The sequence below is a fragment of the Epinephelus lanceolatus genome, chromosome 6 (assembly GCF_041903045.1).
Source record: "Epinephelus lanceolatus isolate andai-2023 chromosome 6, ASM4190304v1, whole genome shotgun sequence".
Taxonomy (NCBI): Eukaryota; Metazoa; Chordata; class Actinopteri; order Perciformes; family Serranidae; genus Epinephelus; species Epinephelus lanceolatus.
In genome coordinates, this window is record NC_135739.1 from 5,073,831 (window position 1) to 5,092,548 (window position 18,718).

Here is an 18,718-nt window from a genome sequence, read left to right on the forward strand (position 1 = left end):
CTCGTTCTGACAGCCAATCAGAGCAGCGCATTAGTCACCACGTGAGGGGAAGATGCCCCAACTCCAAATAGTTGCAAGAAGAACTTTTTTTTGGAGTTTAACCACAAAACTGGCCCCGTTTTCCCTTTGACGAGAAGATTGATTTATCAGGAAACTTCAGCAAGAGAAAACAAGCGGCCGCTCGAGCTGATCGATTAATCAGATTCAGATTAGCCTCCTTATCGAAACATACCACGTGTGTTTCGTCACTTCAATATGTTTGATGTTTAATGTATGATAACAGCAGCAGCGTCGCTTACAGCTGCTTTTCTTTTCACGTGTCACTGAGTTTTGTCCTGGAGTCGTTATTTCACGGCCGCTTCAACAATGCCAGCTGAGTTTGTGTTGTTTTAACGAGCCACGCAGTACGTTATCGTCAACGCTCGCTGCACGTGCTCGGTCAATACTATCAGAGCGCACGAGACCGCCCAGGTTAACTGAGGACTGAGGCACACGGCGGCCGGATGGAGTTTGAGGAGTCCGGTATCGGGGAGGAGTGCGGCGTGTTCGGGTGTGTGGCGGCCGGAGAGTGGCCCACACAGCTGGAGGTGGCTCAGGTCTTGACCCTGGGGCTGGTGGCGTTACAGCACAGGTGAGTTTACAGAAAGGTGTGTATGTATGTGTGTGTGTGTCCTCTTTAACTGTCATGGTGTGTCCGGCACCAACCGTGCAACCAAAAGCTACTGTGCAGATATCAAGCCCAAAGAGTTCTCCTAAAGTGGGCTAAAAACAGCTTTTTATTTTGTTTGAAATTTAACTTAACACTAAAAAAAAAAGTTTTGCATGTTTTGTCACAAGTATCTGCATGACTGTTCAATCCAATCTGACTGGAAGCAGCATTGTTTTGCTGTGGCACTGTGCTGAGAACAAAAATGTGACAACAATTAGTCTGCAGCTACAGAGTCCTTATGTGACCATAATTACTGCACACGTTATAATTTGGGATTCTTTTTTTACTACTTAACCCTTTGAAACATGAGCAAAGGACTTGATTTCTTTGGGAAGGAGGCAATGAGCAACTTAGGAAGAAATGGCCGAAAAAATAGTTACAAAAAAACCCCCCTGAAAATTTGTAAATAAATAATAAAAATGAAACCTGAAAAATGCTTAAAAATAATAACGAATTTGTAACATAATTTTAAAAATATATTTCTGATAATTATAAATACAGTTTTGTGCACATTTTTTCCATATCTTATTATTAAAAAAAAACATAGGAAGAAGGCAATGAACAATGAAAGAAGGAATTAACCAAAAAATCTGAAAAAGAAATGAGTAAAAAGAGAAAATTAAATACAAGAAAATTAGTAAAAAAAGAAAGTAAGTTAAAAATAAACAAAAACACCCGAAGAGTGCTGAAAAATAATAATTTTGTGACATAATTTTAAATTGTAAAAATTACAGTAATTATAAATATATTTTTCCCTAGCTTTTTGTCTTTTCTCCCATTTTTTTTGTTTGTTTTTAGAATTAACATTCAATGTCTATTTTTTTTTCTGCAATTCATAGGACATTTCTTACCAAACTGCTTAGTGCCTTTTCCCCCTTGTTTTCAAAAGAAACCAAACCAATTTGCTCAGGATTCAAAGGTGCATCTGAAAGCAGCACTAAAACTCCAGGTATCAAAGGGATAAGTTACTGCGTTATTTATAAATGGGTACATTATTTATATTTCAGCACTAACAGATTCTGCAATATTGAGCTACTGGTAAATTATTATTTTGTTGTCACGTATAGGACTTTGTATATTTCATTTGTATTTTCGTGCTCAGTGTTTAAGTGGAGTCATTGTGTTTCCTTGGTTTTGAGCTAATTGGTTCCTACCTGTGCTTGTTTTGTGGGGACAGGTATGAGTGATACATGAGAGAGAGAGAGAGTGCTTTGGGCTTTACAGTGAAGAGAAGTTGCTGTACCACTAAGTTGGGATGTGTAGTACTGTCTTGCAGAAAATTAAACGAAGAGGAGGAGACAAGTGTTGTAGCCTGCTTATTAACCACAGCCCAGGAGAACTGGGGAACACTGACAGTTAAGAAAAGAGGGTTTTATGAGCAACAACAACAACAAATACCAAAAAGTAATAATGCATTACAGTTACCCCAAATTAAAGGGGAACACCACCTAAATTAAGAATTCTAATATGTTATTTCCAGGAGGAAGAGACCTCTGCAGATAATTTGACTCCCTGTAAAAACCTCCTGCCACTGAATCCCCCTAAATCTTACACACTGCTCCTTTAATTATTGATTAATCTGCTGCAGCATTAACCCCAACAATAGCCCAGTAACAGATATTCAAATTGCTTGTTTAATTGCATCAAATTGTGACTTTTTTTGCTTGAAAAGTGACCGTTATTGAAATAGTTGATTGATTTTCTGTCACTAAACTAATTGATTTATTGACTAGAGGTTGTAGCTTTAAAAGATGAAACTCATGCTCTCCTAACAGGCAGGAATAATCTGTGTAATCTGTGAGATTACAAAGTTTCTTCCAGCACAGCAGCATCATGTCTCCTCTGGACTCTTACGCCCTGTTATTTCTTCAGTTCACCTTGATTGCACAATGTTTTATGACATGGGATTAGTAGGTATTACCTCTCTCTCTGGGGATGGGTCGGGTGAGGCGATTGAACAGACTGAATTGATCTTCATTATCGGGATGGGATCCTGCTCCTCTTTACACTGGGCCTCCACCTTATCAGTGCCAGTGTCCAGCTTTTTAATTGCTGTCTGGACTGTGGGGTCTGAAAAGGGAACAAAGGTGGCTTTAAAATCAGATTATTATCCTGACATCATCTGAAAGCTGTTATATGTAAAAAGCAACACTAATCCAACATTTTAAATCATCATGCATGAGCAGAGTTTCTTGTTCTCTTGGTCTGACAGCAGACGCCAGCATGAGTTGTGCCTCTTGTTAGCAGTTACAACCATGCCCTTATCCATAATATGATCATGAGGTTCTGTGGCACATCATGGGACTGAGTCAGCAATTACAAAGGCTTCAGTCAATAGTGGACATCATGCAACACGCGCTAAGTGATTACAGACGGAGACACATTTCAAACCTTGATCCACAGCTTTCCTCTTCATCCTTCTGTTTGCTGAAGAGACGTCCTCTCTCTTTACCCGAGCTTCAGAGGCGCCTGCAAACAGCAGCAGCAGTTAAAACACAACAGGCCGTTCTTTAACAGGGGAAAAATGCAGTGTTTTTATTCTAGCTTTTTGGAAAAGGTTGTTAACGTCCTATTTATTTCAAGAATTTTCTTCAAGATACACTATCACTTCTACCACTAGACGTGTGTGTGGCGTTGTATTTTTCTGCTGAGACTCTGCCCTTTGCTTGTATTTTCTTATTCTCTTCTTATTTTCTGTGCTTTGGACATTTATGGCCGTGTAACCCCCGCGAAACTGAAGCAACCAGGTGCCAGACCGTAAACAGCAGGCTTCGCTGGCAACAATGTTTGCAAACAGTAACCAACAATCCTGCATAGCATACCTTTTAAATTGAGTTTTTAAAGGGTCAGTTTGCCTGAATTACAAACCATTAAAATCACAATTGCTAATCAGGCCATTGGGATAGTTTTGTCTCTATTTGTCCACATTATTAGATTGACCTCTCCTCTTCCAGTACATGCATTTAAGGAGGCTTTCACATGAGTGACCGGGCCCTGGTTCTGAGTACACTTGACCCCAGAGTGCAGTTCATTTGATTAGTGTTAACACTGCGTACCATATCCAGGCATCGTACGCCGATGCATGCCTTAGTCTACTTGGTTCAACGTCAACTGTACCGAAACACGGAAGCATACAGCTTAACGCAAGGAGGTTATGAAACAGTCTCAATTTAACAGTGCAGCGCAGTCGACCATGGACAGACCCAGATTCAGCGTCGCTGCTGCCTTCAACCTGTAGTCAGAGCACCGGCGGGAGGTGGAGAGATCTGCTCCCGACAGCAGCGACTCATCCCCTGTCGGGAGCAGAGCTTTGCCTCACTGCTCTGACAGTTCCTGCTGATGATGGCGCCCAGAGCAACAGTGTTACAAATGTGAAAGCTGAGTGGCGGGAAAGTTGAGGGGGGTAATCATAGTCGAGCATCGTACGAATCAGTGATATCTGATATGGAAACACCTTTAACAATAATATTCTACTCTTGAATTACTCTCTGCAGAAAAAGTAGTAATTATAAAACCATATAAAAGTTTTGGAGATCATAAATTAGATTTAAGTGATTTAATATTTAGATTTTGTGACTTGATGACAGAACTTCTGAAAACACAAGAGATGTAAAGTCCAAAAAAAGCTTTGTTTTTGGCTGCTATGAATCTGCTTATGTAGATTTCATGAATGGATTGTGGTCATCGACAGTAGAAAGCTACGTGTGTTCATCAAACACCTGCTCACTACACATAAAAAAATAACGATGTTTGGCTCACTCATTAATGTGTGCTGTTGGTCTTCATGCAGCCTCAGCTCTTCATTGCTTGCTGTCCCATCGAGGCACATAGACGAGACAGAATCAGAACTACAGGTTTTGTCCTCGGCTGCTCCCGCCCCTGTGGTCACTGTGTTCGTCTTTTTCAAATAGACATCTACGCGTTCGTTCTCCTCACAGCCCTCCAACACCTCAAGTCTGCTTGAATCTGCTTGTTGATCTACAGCTGCTGTGTCATGTGACGAGCCGTTAGTTTTGCGATTCATAATGGCATCCACCTCGTCATAGAACCTCATAAGGCGCCTGGGGTCGGCTTCGTCGCTCTTTCCTCTTTGAAGGGAACGGTAAAGGTACTTGAGGTTTTTGTACTTGGTGTGGCACTGCTTCCAGTCGCGTTCAATGCCCTGCTGCATCAACCTGTTGGAGATCTGGACAAAGATGTCTCTCTTTCTAGTTGAGCTCTCCAGCTGCCTGCACACACGCTCGTCCGACCAGACTTGGATGAGCGCTCGCACCTCCTGGTCGCTCCAGTTTCGGCCTGTGTCCGACACCGTGACCACGTGGAACTGGTCAGAGCTGGACGGATCTGTGAGTGTCAGATGGGCGTCTGGAGTGAACAGAAATAGATTAGGGAAAGAAAAGATAACACATACTGTTGTGTTTATTTATGTTGCATACCTGTTGCTCTCCATTTTGCTTCCACGTCTCCGTCCATGTCATAATCATCACTGTTGTCATCTGGAAATAAAAAAAGGAGAAGAACATTTGACTGCTCTGTTGGCCTTGAATACAAAACTAATGTATGCACTACAGACAGAAAACATACCATCATCAATTTCAATGACAACCTCATTTTCTGAGGCCGTTGTCTGCAGCCTCCCTGCTCCCGTTTCTCCATCATACAACCTCTTCTGCATCTCCATGGTCCCATTTTCCAGTCCCCGGTCCAGCAGGATGGCTTCCACCTCATCGAAGAACTTCATGTACTTCCCCGGGCCTCCTGCGGCGCTGCCTCCAACAGCGTGTGCGCTTTTAGCAGTCTTGTAATCGTATTTCAAGTTCTTGTATTTAGTCCGACACTGTTTCCAGTTGCGCACCACCCCAAAGTTTCTCTGCATCTGACGGGCCATCTCCTGGAAGATTGATTTGTTGCGTAGTGTGCACTTCAAGCGCTCTCGAATGCGCCGGTCAGCCCAGACGCACAACAGTGCCCGCACCTCGTCGTCCGTCCAGTGGCGGCCCCCCTCCTCAGCCACGCTCGCAGCGTAAGGGAGAGCCCGATGGATGAGACTCTTGATACCTGCACACACATGCACACACTGTGTTATCTTTGACTCAGTTTTGATTTTAAAAAGTAAGTTGGAGTTGAGTTGAAGTTAAACTAGTTTGACTGACATGCTTGTTTATCTGATCTGTCAGTTGTTTAAAACGTGTTGAGCGTTGTCATATGTCGTGATCGTCAGCGCAACAGTTGGGGTTGAACCTACATTTACCTTCCTGCATTGGGATAGTGACTGAGGAAGGGTAGACTCCTCTTTGATTACCCACATCTTCCACCTCTTCCTCCCAGCTCTCCACTGGCCTTCCATCCACTCCTGGGCTGTAGTTTGCTGAAGTGCCTGCTGCTGCGTCAGGCTTCCTGCTCTGAAGTCCCAGGCTTCTGCACTTGGCCTGACACTCCCACCAGCTGCGCACAACACTGAGCCTCCTCAGACGCTCTGAAATCAACTCGAATGTGGTTCTGCTCTCAGCTACGTGCTGAGCTCCCACCTCGTCCCACACTGACATGAGAGCCAGCACCTCTGCCTCCCCCCACTGCCTCTCCACCGAGCCTTTTTCCTCTGCCACCTCCCTATCACCTCCTCTTTGTCTCTCTGCTCCTCTCTCCATGTTTGAGCTGACCTGGAAACGCTTTCTTTTCCCCAATCCGTCTGTCTCTGCTGCCCGGTTCCCTAGGCAACCAGGCGGTTAAGCCTGAAAGCAACGCCTCCATGCTGAAAAGCAGCCTCACCACTGGCTTAAGCTGTGTGCCGAGGGGGCGGGACCAACTGTAATCTGAGAAGCAGCTTGGTATATAGGCTGAAGCTGCAGCAAGGCGACTCTCCGTAAATGGCAGCTCCACAGCCGAGAAGCAGACTCTTCTGTTTTTTTTTTTTTATTTTCTCCTCCTCATTCCTGATTCACTTTGCCAGAAACAAACCAGTTTGGTTTGCCTCAAGGCTCATACCCAGCTCTGAGAATCAAACAAGTTTATTCATGTTTAGTCTTGCAGCAAAGACACTGAAAGATCATTCGTTTTTAAACTCACTTTCCACTGATAAATTTACACTGTTGTGATTTACATGTGATTGTGTGTGTCTTCTCAGGGGTCAGGAAAGTGCCGGGATTGTCACAAGTAATGGAGCCAGTCCGCCTACATACACAACCCACAAGGTAACAATGGTAGAAGCCACTTTTACAGTTAGACTATATAACTCACAATACTCAATACAGGAAACTTTTTAGCTGCTTTTCATTAAAGAAGCTCGACATGACAGTCAGAGCAGATCTGTTAGTAATCAGTTACTTGCCTCAAAAGCAACTGAATTACTGAATCAAGTGCTGCATAAAAAAGTAGTTTGTTGCTAGAAAAAGTAGCTTTAGCATTATATAAATATCTGCTTCAGTTCTTTTATCAATGAACACATAGCTTTATTATTTTAGTGTTGCTGTGGCACAAGTGGGACATGCCAGTTGTCATATTTTTATCTGTGATTGTTGCCATTATCACCGATGAAAAGTACTGTCAGTGGAACAATAAAACATGTAATGTTAAAGGCCTGTTTAATGTAGCTGAGACAGGAATTCAGGACTCTTGGCAAGTCAAGTGAGTCATATGAAACAGCAACTGTATCTCAGACATTTGACAGTAATTTCTTATCAAAATAGGCCTAATAAAATAAAAGTGATAGAAGTTCTACACAAAAACATAAACACACTGAGGTTTATCCTTAAACATGACCAGAAATTCAAATCCTGCACACACACACACACAACTCAAAACTATAAGTATATTTTGTCCTTGATCTCAAGGAGGAATATATGTCTGTATTTCCAGATCATTCATTTTCAGTAACCACTTATCCTGTTAGGGGTCGTGGGGTGCTGGAGCCTATCCCAGCTGACATTGGGCGAGAGGCAGGGTTCACCCAGGACAGGTCACCAGACTATCACAGGGCTGACACATAGAGACAGACAACCATTCACACTCACATTCACACCTACGGACAATTTAGAGTCACCAATTAACCTGCATGTCTTTGGATTGTGGGAGGAAGCTGGAGCACCTGGAGGAAACCCACACTGACACGGGGAGAACATGTAACAACTTACATAAACATGGCGTGCAATAGTCAACGTTCCACCTTCTCTTCCTCACCTCTGTGTCTTTCTCAGTCTCCCAAACGTACACACGCAAGACGGAGAGACTGAACGCTGCTCACCTGAGCCGCACAATGCTATGGATGAGATCATAACAGGGAAAAAAAAAATTGGTAAATTGTCCGCTAGAATGACGAGCCCATTGAAATTTCAGTAACTGTTATTTATTTGAAAAAGTAATTAGTTACATGTGTAGTTACTGCGAAAATCTGTGGACTTACATTAACGTGTTACACTTCCAACACTGGACATGACTAAACTGTTTGTGTTTGGGCTTTTAGAATATCCTGTCTGTGTTTGAGCATGTCAACACCATATCATAACAGAGATAAGACTCATAAATAGGTCATCCATGTCCATGTAAACACACTCTATGATTGCCTGCACACAGCTCTCAACATGGAGGTGGCTGAGCTAGCAGTTAGCAGCTGGACGCTAACACTGCTAGTTTGGGGGGACAAAGGGTGGGCGTTATGTTTCCGCAGTGACGCCGTCCCGCCAACATGGGTCAGGGCAGCATTATCAGTGGTGACCGCTGTATAAGTGCAGCGCACGGCTGTGGCGAGTAGCTAGCCAGTGGGATACACACGCAGAGACTTGCATGTGTTGCCGGTCTATCACAGCAAAAAACAGATAAGATCAGATTACAACACACACACACACACAAAGGAAGTGTGACTTAATTCTCTGCCCCACTTTACTCCAATATATCTTTACATAGCAAGAAGTTGTTTGCTGCTACATTACTGGGTTGAATAGGTACACCATAATAAAGTGGTCATTTCCATGTACACAAAAATACACAATTACATTGACCTCATTACTATGTTTGTTTGTGGCTGTGCTGGTTGTTGTAAAGCTTTATCACACTCAGATAGCGACCTGGTTTTCCACTCTACAACATGACAGCTGCACATTACTGTTTACTTTACTATCATTTCTGCAGATTGTGTAACTGAAGACATCTCTCACTGAGTTCTCCTTTGCCATGTTTTGTTTTTAGGGAATGGGATTAGTGAGCACAGCTTTCCCACCCGAGGCTCTTCTGAAACTGCGCTATGGTAACCTCGGCATTTGTCACACACGCTATTCAACTACTGGGATTTCAGAGCTTCAGAACTGCCAGCCCTTTGTTGTGGATACACTGCATGGCAGGATTGCCGTGGCACACAATGGAGAGCTTGTTAATGCTCATGCCCTGCGGAAAAAGGTGAAGATGGCCCCCTGACTTCACTGAGTGAGCCATGTGCATATCAATGGCCTGTCCGGGGTACTCTGATGCAAATGTTGACAAACCAGACCTCTGTATACAGTGTGCTTAACATGTATTCATCTATTTATGATTTTGTGTGTAATAACTTTGTTCTTGTCATTGTAAATGTGCTGTGCAGGTCATGCGTCACGGTGTGGGCCTCTCCACCAGCTCAGACAGCGAGCTCATCACCCAACTGCTGGCACTGACTCCACCTATGGAGGAGCAGGATGCACCAGATTGGGTTGCCAGGTCTGATTATGACTTAATGCCTCGTAAATATTAACCTTTTTTTCTTCTACACTTTTTTAACACTAGTTTTTGTTTTATTTTTCGTGGTAATTTTGTATTTTAGAATCAAGAATCTGATGACCGAGACCCCAACATCCTACTCACTGTTGGTGATGTTTAAAGATGTTATCTATGCTGTGCGCGACCCGTACGGAAATCGCCCCCTCTGCATCGGACGGCTTGTTCCCATCTCTAAACTGCACAGTTCAGGTATTCAAATGTTTATCCTCTACTGACTTCTGACTTCTACTGCTGATTACTATGAGTACTCACGAGAGCTTATCATTGCTCAAGCCTGACCGTGTTTCGCCAGAGGTCAGATGTGTAAACTGGTGAATGATTAACATCAGTCTTTGTACCTTTGGTCAGCCGAAGAGGAGGACACCGAGGGTTGGGTTGTGTCATCAGAGTCCTGCAGCTTTCAGTCCATCGGTGCCAAGTTAGTTTTTCCCCCCACATATATCTTCTGCATTATAATGGAAGTGTTGTGGCTGATTACCATATTCATGTCCTTTCTGTTTCTCAGGTATTACAGAGAGGTGTTACCAGGAGAGATAGTCCAGATATCCAAGCACGGAGTCAAGTCTCTGAGTGTTGTCCCTCGCCCTGAGGGAGACCTCCCTGCCTTCTGCATATTTGAATATGTTTACTTTGCCAGACCAGACTCCATTTTTGAAGGTTTGAATGTTTATTATGGAGCATCCTTTCTACCACACTGATCTTAAAGGGACAGCTCACCCCAAATCCCTGCTGTTTTTTTATTCAGGGGTGAACTGTCCCTTGGCTCTCTGTGTCAAAGTGAAAGTGTTGCACGTTCAGTATTTTATTCCACTGTACTTCAGGGCAGATGGTCTACACTGTCAGGCAGCGCTGTGGTCGGCAGTTAGCCATCGAGGCGCCAACAGAAGCAGACGTGGTCAGCACTGTGCCAGAGTCTGCGACCCCTGCTGCCCTGGGCTACGCTCAGCAGGTCTGTCTACAAGCTGTCTGCTCCAGCTCTGTATAGAAATGCTGTAATACCCCCTCCTCCTGATGAACCACTGTCCTCTTCCTGTCCTCCTGTCACAGTCTGGGCTGCCATATATAGAGGTTCTGTGTAAGAACCGCTACGTTGGGAGAACATTTATTCAGCCAAACACCCGCTTGAGGCAGCTGGGAGTTGCCAAGAAGTTTGGGGCTTTGACGGACAACTTTGCTGGGAAAAGAGTGGTGCTGATTGATGACTCCATCGTCAGAGGCAACACCATCTCCCCCATTATAAAACTGCTGAAGGAAGCTGGTGCAACTGAGGTTTGTTGTCACATACTCTTGTATATGTGGTGACAGTGTTTTAATAGTGGGGATCGTGGCCCCCACCAAGGGTTGCAGGATAATTTTGAGGGGTCCAGAGATGATAAATAGGACGGGAGAGTAGAAAGAAAACTGCACAAAATTACATGTACTTTTTTTAGTCATTTTTTAATATTGCTTTTGTCTAATATATAGTATTCCTGCAGAGTTTTACAGTAGAGATGCCCAGCATCACCTGCAGTAAAGTTATTATACTTTTTTAAAATATAAGGCTTAATATCTGTCGCTACATGCCAAATAAAGGCAGCATATTTAATGAGTGAGCTCACTGTTCAAACCATCATCTAGTGACTTTATTGTTAACGAGAGAGGAAGTGTCAGGATCCATCTGATTCAGCTCAGCCGGTGATTGATTGATCAATCACATTAAATGTTCAAAATTAATTAGAGCAGCACCGGGGAAAACAAAACCCTTCTAAATGTTTATAGGTTGCCAATTCAGTCACAAGCCTGCCGTCTGTACCACCTCCACAACCAAATCCCAGGGGAAAAATATTACAGGTTGACCAATTGTCAGTCCTCGATACAAAATAAGAAAATACAGGCAGTCTCTCCACCGCCACACACTCCTAGTGGGTCATAAATGATGACTGAGAGGGAGTAGAAAGTAGAATTTTCCACAACATGGATTCTGACCTATATTTTCTCAACAGGTCCATATCAGGGTTGCCTCTCCACCGATCAGATACCCGTGCTACATGGGGATCAATATTCCAACCAAGGAGGAACTCATCGCTAACAAGCCCGAGTTTCAAGACATTGCTGGATACATTGGTGAATACTATAATAGTTCATCTCACTGAGTGTTCAAAATAGCTGTACAGTTCTTTGACAAACTTCATGTCACAATAAAAATATGAAGTCAGTGTGCCATCGTCCAGCTTCATTATGGTTTTATAGTCAGTTCAGTGAACCTCAATTAACACTTGAACTGTTGCCTAGGTGCTGCCAGTGTTCAGTATCTGACCGTGGAGGGCCTGGTATCAGCCGTTCAGGAGGGCATCGCCTCCTTCCAGAAGGACGAGGTGATCAGCTCCAGTAACAAGTCCAGTAAGAGAGTGGGCCACTGCACTGCCTGTCTGACTGGGAAATATCCAGTGGAGCTGGAGTGGTAACGCCATGACCAACCATTGTTACAGCAGCAGAAGCAGCAGCACTGTGGGCTCACTGCAAGCTCCCACAGCTGATAAACACGGAAAAAAAATTCTCTGTAGACTGGAAAAGAAGTGGTTGGGCATTTCAATACTGCTGTCTGGGACACCAAGAGATGTGTTGAATACACAGCATCTGCTTTCTGTACAAAGAATTATTATCCTGCTTAGATTCTGTCACTTAAAGGGTTTGGAGTTTTGGAAGTAGGTTTGTGTGGGGTACTTATCCATAGTCAGTGTATTACCTACAGCAAATGATACTTTTTTTTGGATACAATTTTACCTCACTGAACATGGGAGTTGCTGGTCTGCCACTGCTTCAATTGGTCATTTATTTGTGTTATTGTGAGACTGAAGTGCATCCAAACTGACCCTTTAAAACCCCAGTCACACAATAGCACAAACAAACGAACTAATTGAGGTAGCAGTAGATCAGCAACTCAAGTTCAGCAAGGTAAAATGGCCGTTTCTGTCAATGGAACCTGGCTTTGAAAAAGAGCAGACAAGTTTTGCCCAGCCACAGCAGTACTTTCCGTGGGCTACTCTTGTCTGCTTCTCCAAACTCGAGGCGCGCTGATCAACATCTACTGTACGTAATACACTGATTATTGATAAGTACCTCATTCAGCCCCACTTCAAAAAATCTGAACTATCGCTCTAAGCTAAAAATGTCAGTTAAAGTCCTCCAGTAGTTAGTCTCACTTTGCAGCAGTGATGTGGTCAGTTATTTCCTGATGTCACAAAGGTGTGATTCCAAGTGCATGTCTTACTGCACAGTGCTGATGCTTTTTGTTTTTTTAAACGTTACCATGTAAATGTATTTTGAGGAGTCTTTAAATAAGATTCACGTTTTCACATTCCTAGCCTTAAAACGGGAGCATTAGGTAGAGTTTGCCATGTCAGAAAAGCGCACAAGGCTTGTGACCAAAAAGTTAAAATGTCTTATTTTCCTGTCATGTTTACTTTTCTATCTTTATCTAAAATTAACCATGATGCTGTTTTGTTTTGGGTCTGCCTGCTGGATATTTTGTTTTCTAGACTTTCAACTGTACATGAATATAATGGAAAATAAATAATAAAGTTACTGCAATGGTAACAAGTGCTTGTTTTTTCTTTCAGAAACTGCATTTTGACAATGACATTTTTATTTTAATAATCAACAGATATAACAAGGAATAAACATGAGGTTGTAATAACTTAGGTAATGATGCATCATACAAGAAGATTCAGAGAGCATACAAGAGTATAAACCACAATTATTCTAACAGATGGTTTGGACAATACTTCGGACGAAACATTTAAAACATCCAAACAAACTTGAACTTGGATGGAAAACAAAGACACATGAACAGCTAAAAATTTAACATCAGCAGTTTTAGTTTAGTGATGCAATTTCCTGAGCTCACGTTAAAAATGCTTTTGGTTTTAATTCATCATTTGCACACTACCATAAGACTTTCACCACTATGTGTCAGAAAGTTTAAAAAGCTGCACTGACTTCTCCTGCATCACAATATTTTTCGTTCTTCAGCGGGCGGGCCGGTGTTTTCCTGATCACCACCTTTTTCTGCCCACGGGGAGGAAAAGAAGATTATGAGAACAAATGAATGTTCAGAGGCAAAAAAAACCAAACAGTGAACATAGGGATTTATTATAATCACCTGGGGGAGGAGCCACTGGCCATTCTGCTCTCAAGTGAACTTCCTGTTGAATGAAGCATAATAATTGGAAAAGGAATCTACAGTATGATACAATATTTCAACATTTACAAATTGCTTTATTTAAAGGCAGAAATGACAAAGACTTAGGGAGCATACCGTAAAACTTCAAGCAATAGCTCTGTTAAAACATTCAGATTTGGATTTGTGACCTAAGCAGCTAACTAACATTAGCTCAGGTGGGTTGCCAACAACCTGGTTCTATACATCTAAAGAACTTAATAAAAATGAACTGTTTGGCAACAAGACCAACCAGCCATTACTGATCAAAATGTGTAGCCACACCAGGCTAGTTAAAAGGACTGGGTGTTTACTTGGGACTAGGCTTTTGATTCAAGTTTTACAGTAACAGTGTTTTATAGATGAGGCTCACCCATGCCAGAGAAATCAGCCGCAGACACATGGCGGTGCCGACTCATCCAAGATTCCTGATGTGCATCTACTGAGCGCTGCAGGTTGTTGCTGTGTTTCATGGAGTTATAGGAGAGGCTATCATGTTCATATTCAGAAGCAGAGAGACAACGCCTCAGCATCTCTCTCCCGTGGCGTTTAGACCCTGGGGAGTACGTGCAGTACTCATCCCTGGAGCGTTTGGACTGGGGGTGGCTCCGCCAGTCCAACTCCCTGTGGCGTTTTCTCAGGAGGGAGCGATGGGGCGACAAGGCAAGAGCTGCCAGAGCTGAGGAAGAGGGGCCTCTGCTGGCCTCAGAGCTTCTGGCACAGAGGCGGCAGGGATGCCCATTAAAGAAAGATGATTTGCTCTGGCAGACAAACTTGTGGTAGAGCTTCAGAAAGTCCTCGTCAAGCTTTTTTGGGGAGTAGGAGATGCGGATGGACGGCAGGGAGGAGTCAAAGGAAAGGTGACGCCTGAGCCTGTGACAACCTCCTGCTGGTGTGGCTGACTGAGGAGAACGAAGCTGTGTGTAAAGGGAAAGGTGGGAGTCTTGAGGGTAAAGCATCCTCTCTGGCACAGCTAGCTTTTGTGGAGGGGTGGAGATTAATCTGGGCCTTGTAGGCTCTCTGGAAAAGCTTTCGGAAGAGGGTGCTTTTGGGCTTCTTGAAAAGGCACGAGGTGATCTGCTGAGGCTGGTCATCATCCTTGCCTGTAAGGGACTCTGCCTGACTGGGGAGTTGTAGATGTCTGGTCGTTCTCTTGCAGCGGTGCTTTCAGATGCATATGTGAAGCAGCCATTGGTCTGCGGGGAGTGTGCAGTGAGAGAAAGCCTTTTAGACCTGAGGGAAGGGTCCAAGGATGCTTTTGCGGTGGGATAGCAAGGTCGTGAAGGGCTGAGCGTGTAAGTGGAGGGCTGCTCTCCCGGCTGGGATACTTTAGACATAGTGAAGGTCTCATTTAGCGAACCCTCTCTTGGCTTGGAGGGACCAGAGAGGTCCATCACGAGGACAGACTGGTGCTCCTCTCTTCTCCCCCTCCCAGGAGATGGCTGCTGCGTTTGCCAATCCTGCATATTACTTAACATCTGCAGCGGAGACCGAGGGGTGGTCTCAGGCCCCAGGAACTGCCTTCTGACGGGGCTGCCCTCATTCAGCAGCGTTGTGTTTTTCGGGTTTCTGTTGTGTTTCAGTGTGACGATGAAGGTGTTGCTGAGATTGCTTCTGTTTGACTGCTGTCGCCATCTGTGGTACCTCCTCAGCACCGAGTCAGCTGCATCTGAGACATGCTGCCGGTGCCAGGCCCTCCCTATACGACTGATCATGCTGGGGTAGAGCTCCACCAAAGAGCTGCCTTGGCTTCTCAGAGTCATTTCCAGCTCCTCATCTTGGTCCTCAGGCTGGACCTCCACCTCAAAAATGGTTCTCTGACTCGCATCTGACGAGCTCACAGTCAGGTGAGTCGTGTCACTTCTAGCTGTCACTGTAGGGCGCAAAAAGGGAGAAGAAACGTCACCTTAAATTAGACACCTTTTCATTTCAATTTCTGGAAATAGCTCAAAACCATTTGCCTATTGCTTCCTCACCATCATCCTCCACAGACACAGACAGGTTGGAAGCACAAGTTTCATCAGCTCCACCGGATTGAAGCGTCAAGTTTAACTGTTGGGAAGAAAAAAAAAAAAACAAGAAAAAAAAACAAAAACAAAAAACAAAACAATAATGAATTTGAGATGTACAAGACATTGAAGACAGAATTGTTGAAATAAACACTAAATTTACCTGAGAGTCTGTTGTTATGTCCTGGGCTGCAAGGGAAGAAATATCAGAGCAATCAAATGAATAAATATACAACTTAAAAACAACTCTGTAAATTGCTTTTCATGTTTTAGGTTATGGATACTCACATCTTGACTCGTCACTCAAATCTGTCAGGCGCTGAGGAGAGGATAAGTGTCTGATTATAATAGCTGAAAATATATTCAATACCTGAATTCACTGAGAACATGCATTTAACCAAACTGCTTCCTAAATCAGGCTATTGTATTTTACGTCATGTGTGGATGCAGAGTATATTCATAGAAACCCAAAACTTTGATCCCACCTTGTTCAGCTCCATTTTTGACTGCCTCATGTAACGTTCAATTGCTTCATCATGCAGAGACAGAAAAGAAACACAATGAGACAAGGTCACATGACAACTGTCGAACTGCAGAGATGAAACAAATCACAGACTAGTTGGTTAACCTGAGTGAATGCAAAAACAAAGAAGCACAGTTGTGACATACCATTATTTAACTATTGACTCATCTGTAAAATGTCTTGATTGATCATTTATAATAAAAATGTCAGCGAGTGGTGACAATGCCGTTGAATTCTCTAATCGTACGCTGGCGATGTGTTGATGATTAATATAGTTTAATCAACCAATCAATATATCTATGTCTCAACACTTAAAACAGACAATTAAAAAAGAAAACCTATGGCTTGTCATAGGTATGTCATTGAAGACATCTACAAAGACATTTTGAATAGTGGAAATCTCTTTTTTTGATGACTAAAATTAAATTCTGACTAGTAATGAAAGCAACTGTAAATATCCCAATTTTTTTTCTTGTGCCAATATTACTTTTACAAGTTACAATTGTATTTCAGATGGCTGACATGAAACTCTAGATATTTGGAGTAACATTTTTACTTATCAATTACTTAATTTTAAATAGTAAGAACTGGATTTAAGATATCTAGAATTACTTTTGTGACACCTCTAATGTTGGAACAATTGCATTTATCTACAATAAACTTTACTTTGCCACTAGCAGGACTTAAATTGTCGATATCAGTATCTGTATTTCAAGTTATCTACAACATTGATTGCACTAGTCAAAACTTAATTTATAATATCTTCAAGTCCTTTAAAATGGCCATTTTAACATTTAATCTCTAGACTGGATAAATACTACAGATATCTGTAATTCAGATTCCTGGTCAAAAAGAACATTTCAGATATCCACAATTACATTCTTAGATCCACAAGTGTCATTTTAGATATCCACAATGTCATACTTACGTAACTTTTGTCATTCATCTTAATTTCTGATATCCACAACTGTATTTTGGTATCCAGATAGAAGATTCTGGATATTTGCAACAGAATTCTTACTGGGAAAACTACAACATTAGACATCTACAGTCATGATGTTAATTTCAAATATACAAAACAGAAAAACAATATCAGACATACTTATAAATATAAATAAATGTCTATAATAAGTCCACACTCCATATTTGGTCCGGACGGGGACGTGAACTGGGTCGCTGATTCAAGTCCCCGTCTGGACCAAGTATATAGTGTGGACTGGTAGCTGGAGAGGTGCCAGTTTGCCTCCTGGGCACTGCTGAGGTGCCCTTGAGCAAGGCACAGAACCTCCAACTGCTCTCTGCGTCTGTCCATGGGCAGCCCCCCTCACTGGGCCATCTCTCCATTTAATGCATGTGCAAAAACTGAATTTCCCCTCAGGGATTAATAAAGTATATCTTTAATTTAATTAATCTAACTCTGAATACTTTTGTGGATCTCTGCAGTTGTATTGTTGCTAGTCATAATTCTAATTGTGGATATCTAAAGTTGCATCTTCTCTAATTGTAATGCCCATTGTGGATCCATAAGGACATTTTTACTAGACAAAACTGATTTTTTTTTTATTTTGGATATTTAAAAATTACATTATGGATATCTGGGATGTTTTTATTTTTATTTTGGATATTTAAAATTTAAATTTAGACTAGTAAGTGGATTGTACATATCTGAAATGGGAGTTTTTCCTAGTAAGAATCATACTGCAGATATAATCAAGGCACAATACACATGAATGGAAAAAGTGGTATCATGTTGTCCTATGAAGAATGTCATTGTGGTTATCTGAAATGTTATTTTAAATTAGGAGGAACTGAATGATAGATTAATCCAGATATGACATGTGTAAACTGAGTGCCATAGTCTCTTCCATTAAACCCCGGGTTAACTCAATGTTACAACAGCTTTGCAGTCAACTTACTTGGAGTTGATGTTTTCACGAGGCACACCTCCATCCCTCCATCTTGGTCCTGAAGCTTTGAATACTGTAGAAAACATTAGCAGAGGAGACGCTAAGTAAAGTGTTTTTTAACGGTAGCTGTGCTACTTAGCGTTATGCTAACGGCCCGAGGACTGTTAATGCACCTTGTCTATGATTCGTTCCAGCGACGTTTTGTAGCTTAAGCTGTTTTCAGTGAGTCGTTTCCTTAAAAAATCGTCCATGTTGGATATAAAGTGCGTTTCTCGATGTTGAAACGTGGTGAAAGTAGCAGCGGACTACTGAGTCGAAAAACTTAACGCGAGTTTAAGATCTTCTTCTTATTTTTCTTGACGTTTTATGGCGGTTGTTGCGTTTTTGGTTTTAAGTTCTGACTTCTGGCGGGTAACGTTCAAAATTCTGCCACAAAATACAGACTGCTGATTGGACAGGGTGGCGTTCACTAATACTGGGAAATCCTTGTTTCCAAAAATGGCGCTCTAAAAACATCCTGAAAGTAGAAGAATTGAATTTGCTGTGTACACAAACAAGGGATTTGACTTTTGTTTTTGTTTTTGTTTATGTATACTCTCCGTCAGTGATGGAATGTAACTAAGTAGGCCA

The 18,718-nt window shown here is 42.5% G+C and overlaps 3 protein-coding genes across 4 annotated transcripts in view; 1 reads left to right on the top strand and 2 right to left on the bottom strand.

Moving 5' to 3' along the window:
* The window catches only part of paics (phosphoribosylaminoimidazole carboxylase, phosphoribosylaminoimidazole succinocarboxamide synthetase), a 59,214-nt gene that overhangs the window by 6,536 nt on the left and 33,960 nt on the right, over positions 1-18,718 (bottom strand). The window contains exons 1-6 of one of the 2 annotated variants that reach the window (XM_078168514.1): positions 5,961-6,393; positions 5,294-5,767; positions 5,146-5,205; positions 4,469-5,074; positions 3,101-3,178; positions 2,631-2,779 (exon numbers count right to left, since the gene is read on the bottom strand). The exons of the other annotated variant lie outside the window; for it this stretch is intronic. Of the exons in view, the coding sequence (XP_078024640.1) occupies positions 2,631-2,779; positions 3,101-3,178; positions 4,469-5,074; positions 5,146-5,205; positions 5,294-5,767; positions 5,961-6,357 (1,764 nt within the window). The 5' untranslated portion in view covers positions 6,358-6,393. Of the gene's footprint in view, positions 1-2,630; positions 2,780-3,100; positions 3,179-4,468; positions 5,075-5,145; positions 5,206-5,293; positions 5,768-5,960; positions 6,394-18,718 lie in introns of those variants that run through there. 2 annotated transcript variants of the gene reach the window in all.
* ppat (phosphoribosyl pyrophosphate amidotransferase) lies at positions 31-13,021 on the top strand. The gene is made up of 11 exons (XM_033621721.2): positions 31-631; positions 6,834-6,900; positions 8,891-9,097; positions 9,279-9,391; positions 9,495-9,640; positions 9,800-9,869; positions 9,957-10,108; positions 10,273-10,400; positions 10,499-10,720; positions 11,434-11,554; positions 11,723-13,021. Exons 1-11 carry the CDS (start codon positions 504-506, stop codon positions 11,893-11,895), a joined length of 1,527 nt encoding a protein of 508 aa, XP_033477612.1. The 5' UTR covers positions 31-503; the 3' UTR covers positions 11,896-13,021.
* Positions 13,055-18,538, bottom strand: LOC117254071 (uncharacterized). The gene is made up of 9 exons (XM_078168513.1): positions 18,262-18,538; positions 18,098-18,161; positions 16,144-16,187; positions 15,947-15,977; positions 15,822-15,847; positions 15,626-15,701; positions 14,023-15,522; positions 13,593-13,635; positions 13,055-13,498 (listed from the first exon to the last, which is right to left on the bottom strand). Exons 1-9 carry the CDS (start codon positions 18,337-18,339, stop codon positions 13,486-13,488), a joined length of 1,875 nt encoding a protein of 624 aa, XP_078024639.1. The 5' UTR covers positions 18,340-18,538; the 3' UTR covers positions 13,055-13,485.

Bases quoted from the DNA above. Each gene is read 5' to 3' on its own strand.
- ppat (XM_033621721.2), top strand. From the start codon at position 504: ATGGAGTTTGAGGAGTCCGGTATCGGGGAGGAGTGCGGCGTGTTCGGG. The intron at 632-6,833 runs GTGAGTTTACAG...GTGTCTTCTCAG, and splicing joins CTGGTGGCGTTACAGCACAG to GGGTCAGGAAAGTGCCGGGA. The intron at 6,901-8,890 runs GTAACAATGGTA...TTTTGTTTTTAG, and splicing joins CTACATACACAACCCACAAG to GGAATGGGATTAGTGAGCAC.
- LOC117254071 (XM_078168513.1), bottom strand. From the start codon at position 18,339: ATGGACGATTTTTTAAGGAAACGACTCACTGAAAACAGCTTAAGCTAC. The intron at 15,848-15,946 runs GTGAGTATCCAT...CTTCCCTTGCAG, and splicing joins TTTGAGTGACGAGTCAAGAT to CCCAGGACATAACAACAGAC. The intron at 15,702-15,821 runs GTAAATTTAGTG...TCTTCCCAACAG, and splicing joins ACATAACAACAGACTCTCAG to TTAAACTTGACGCTTCAATC.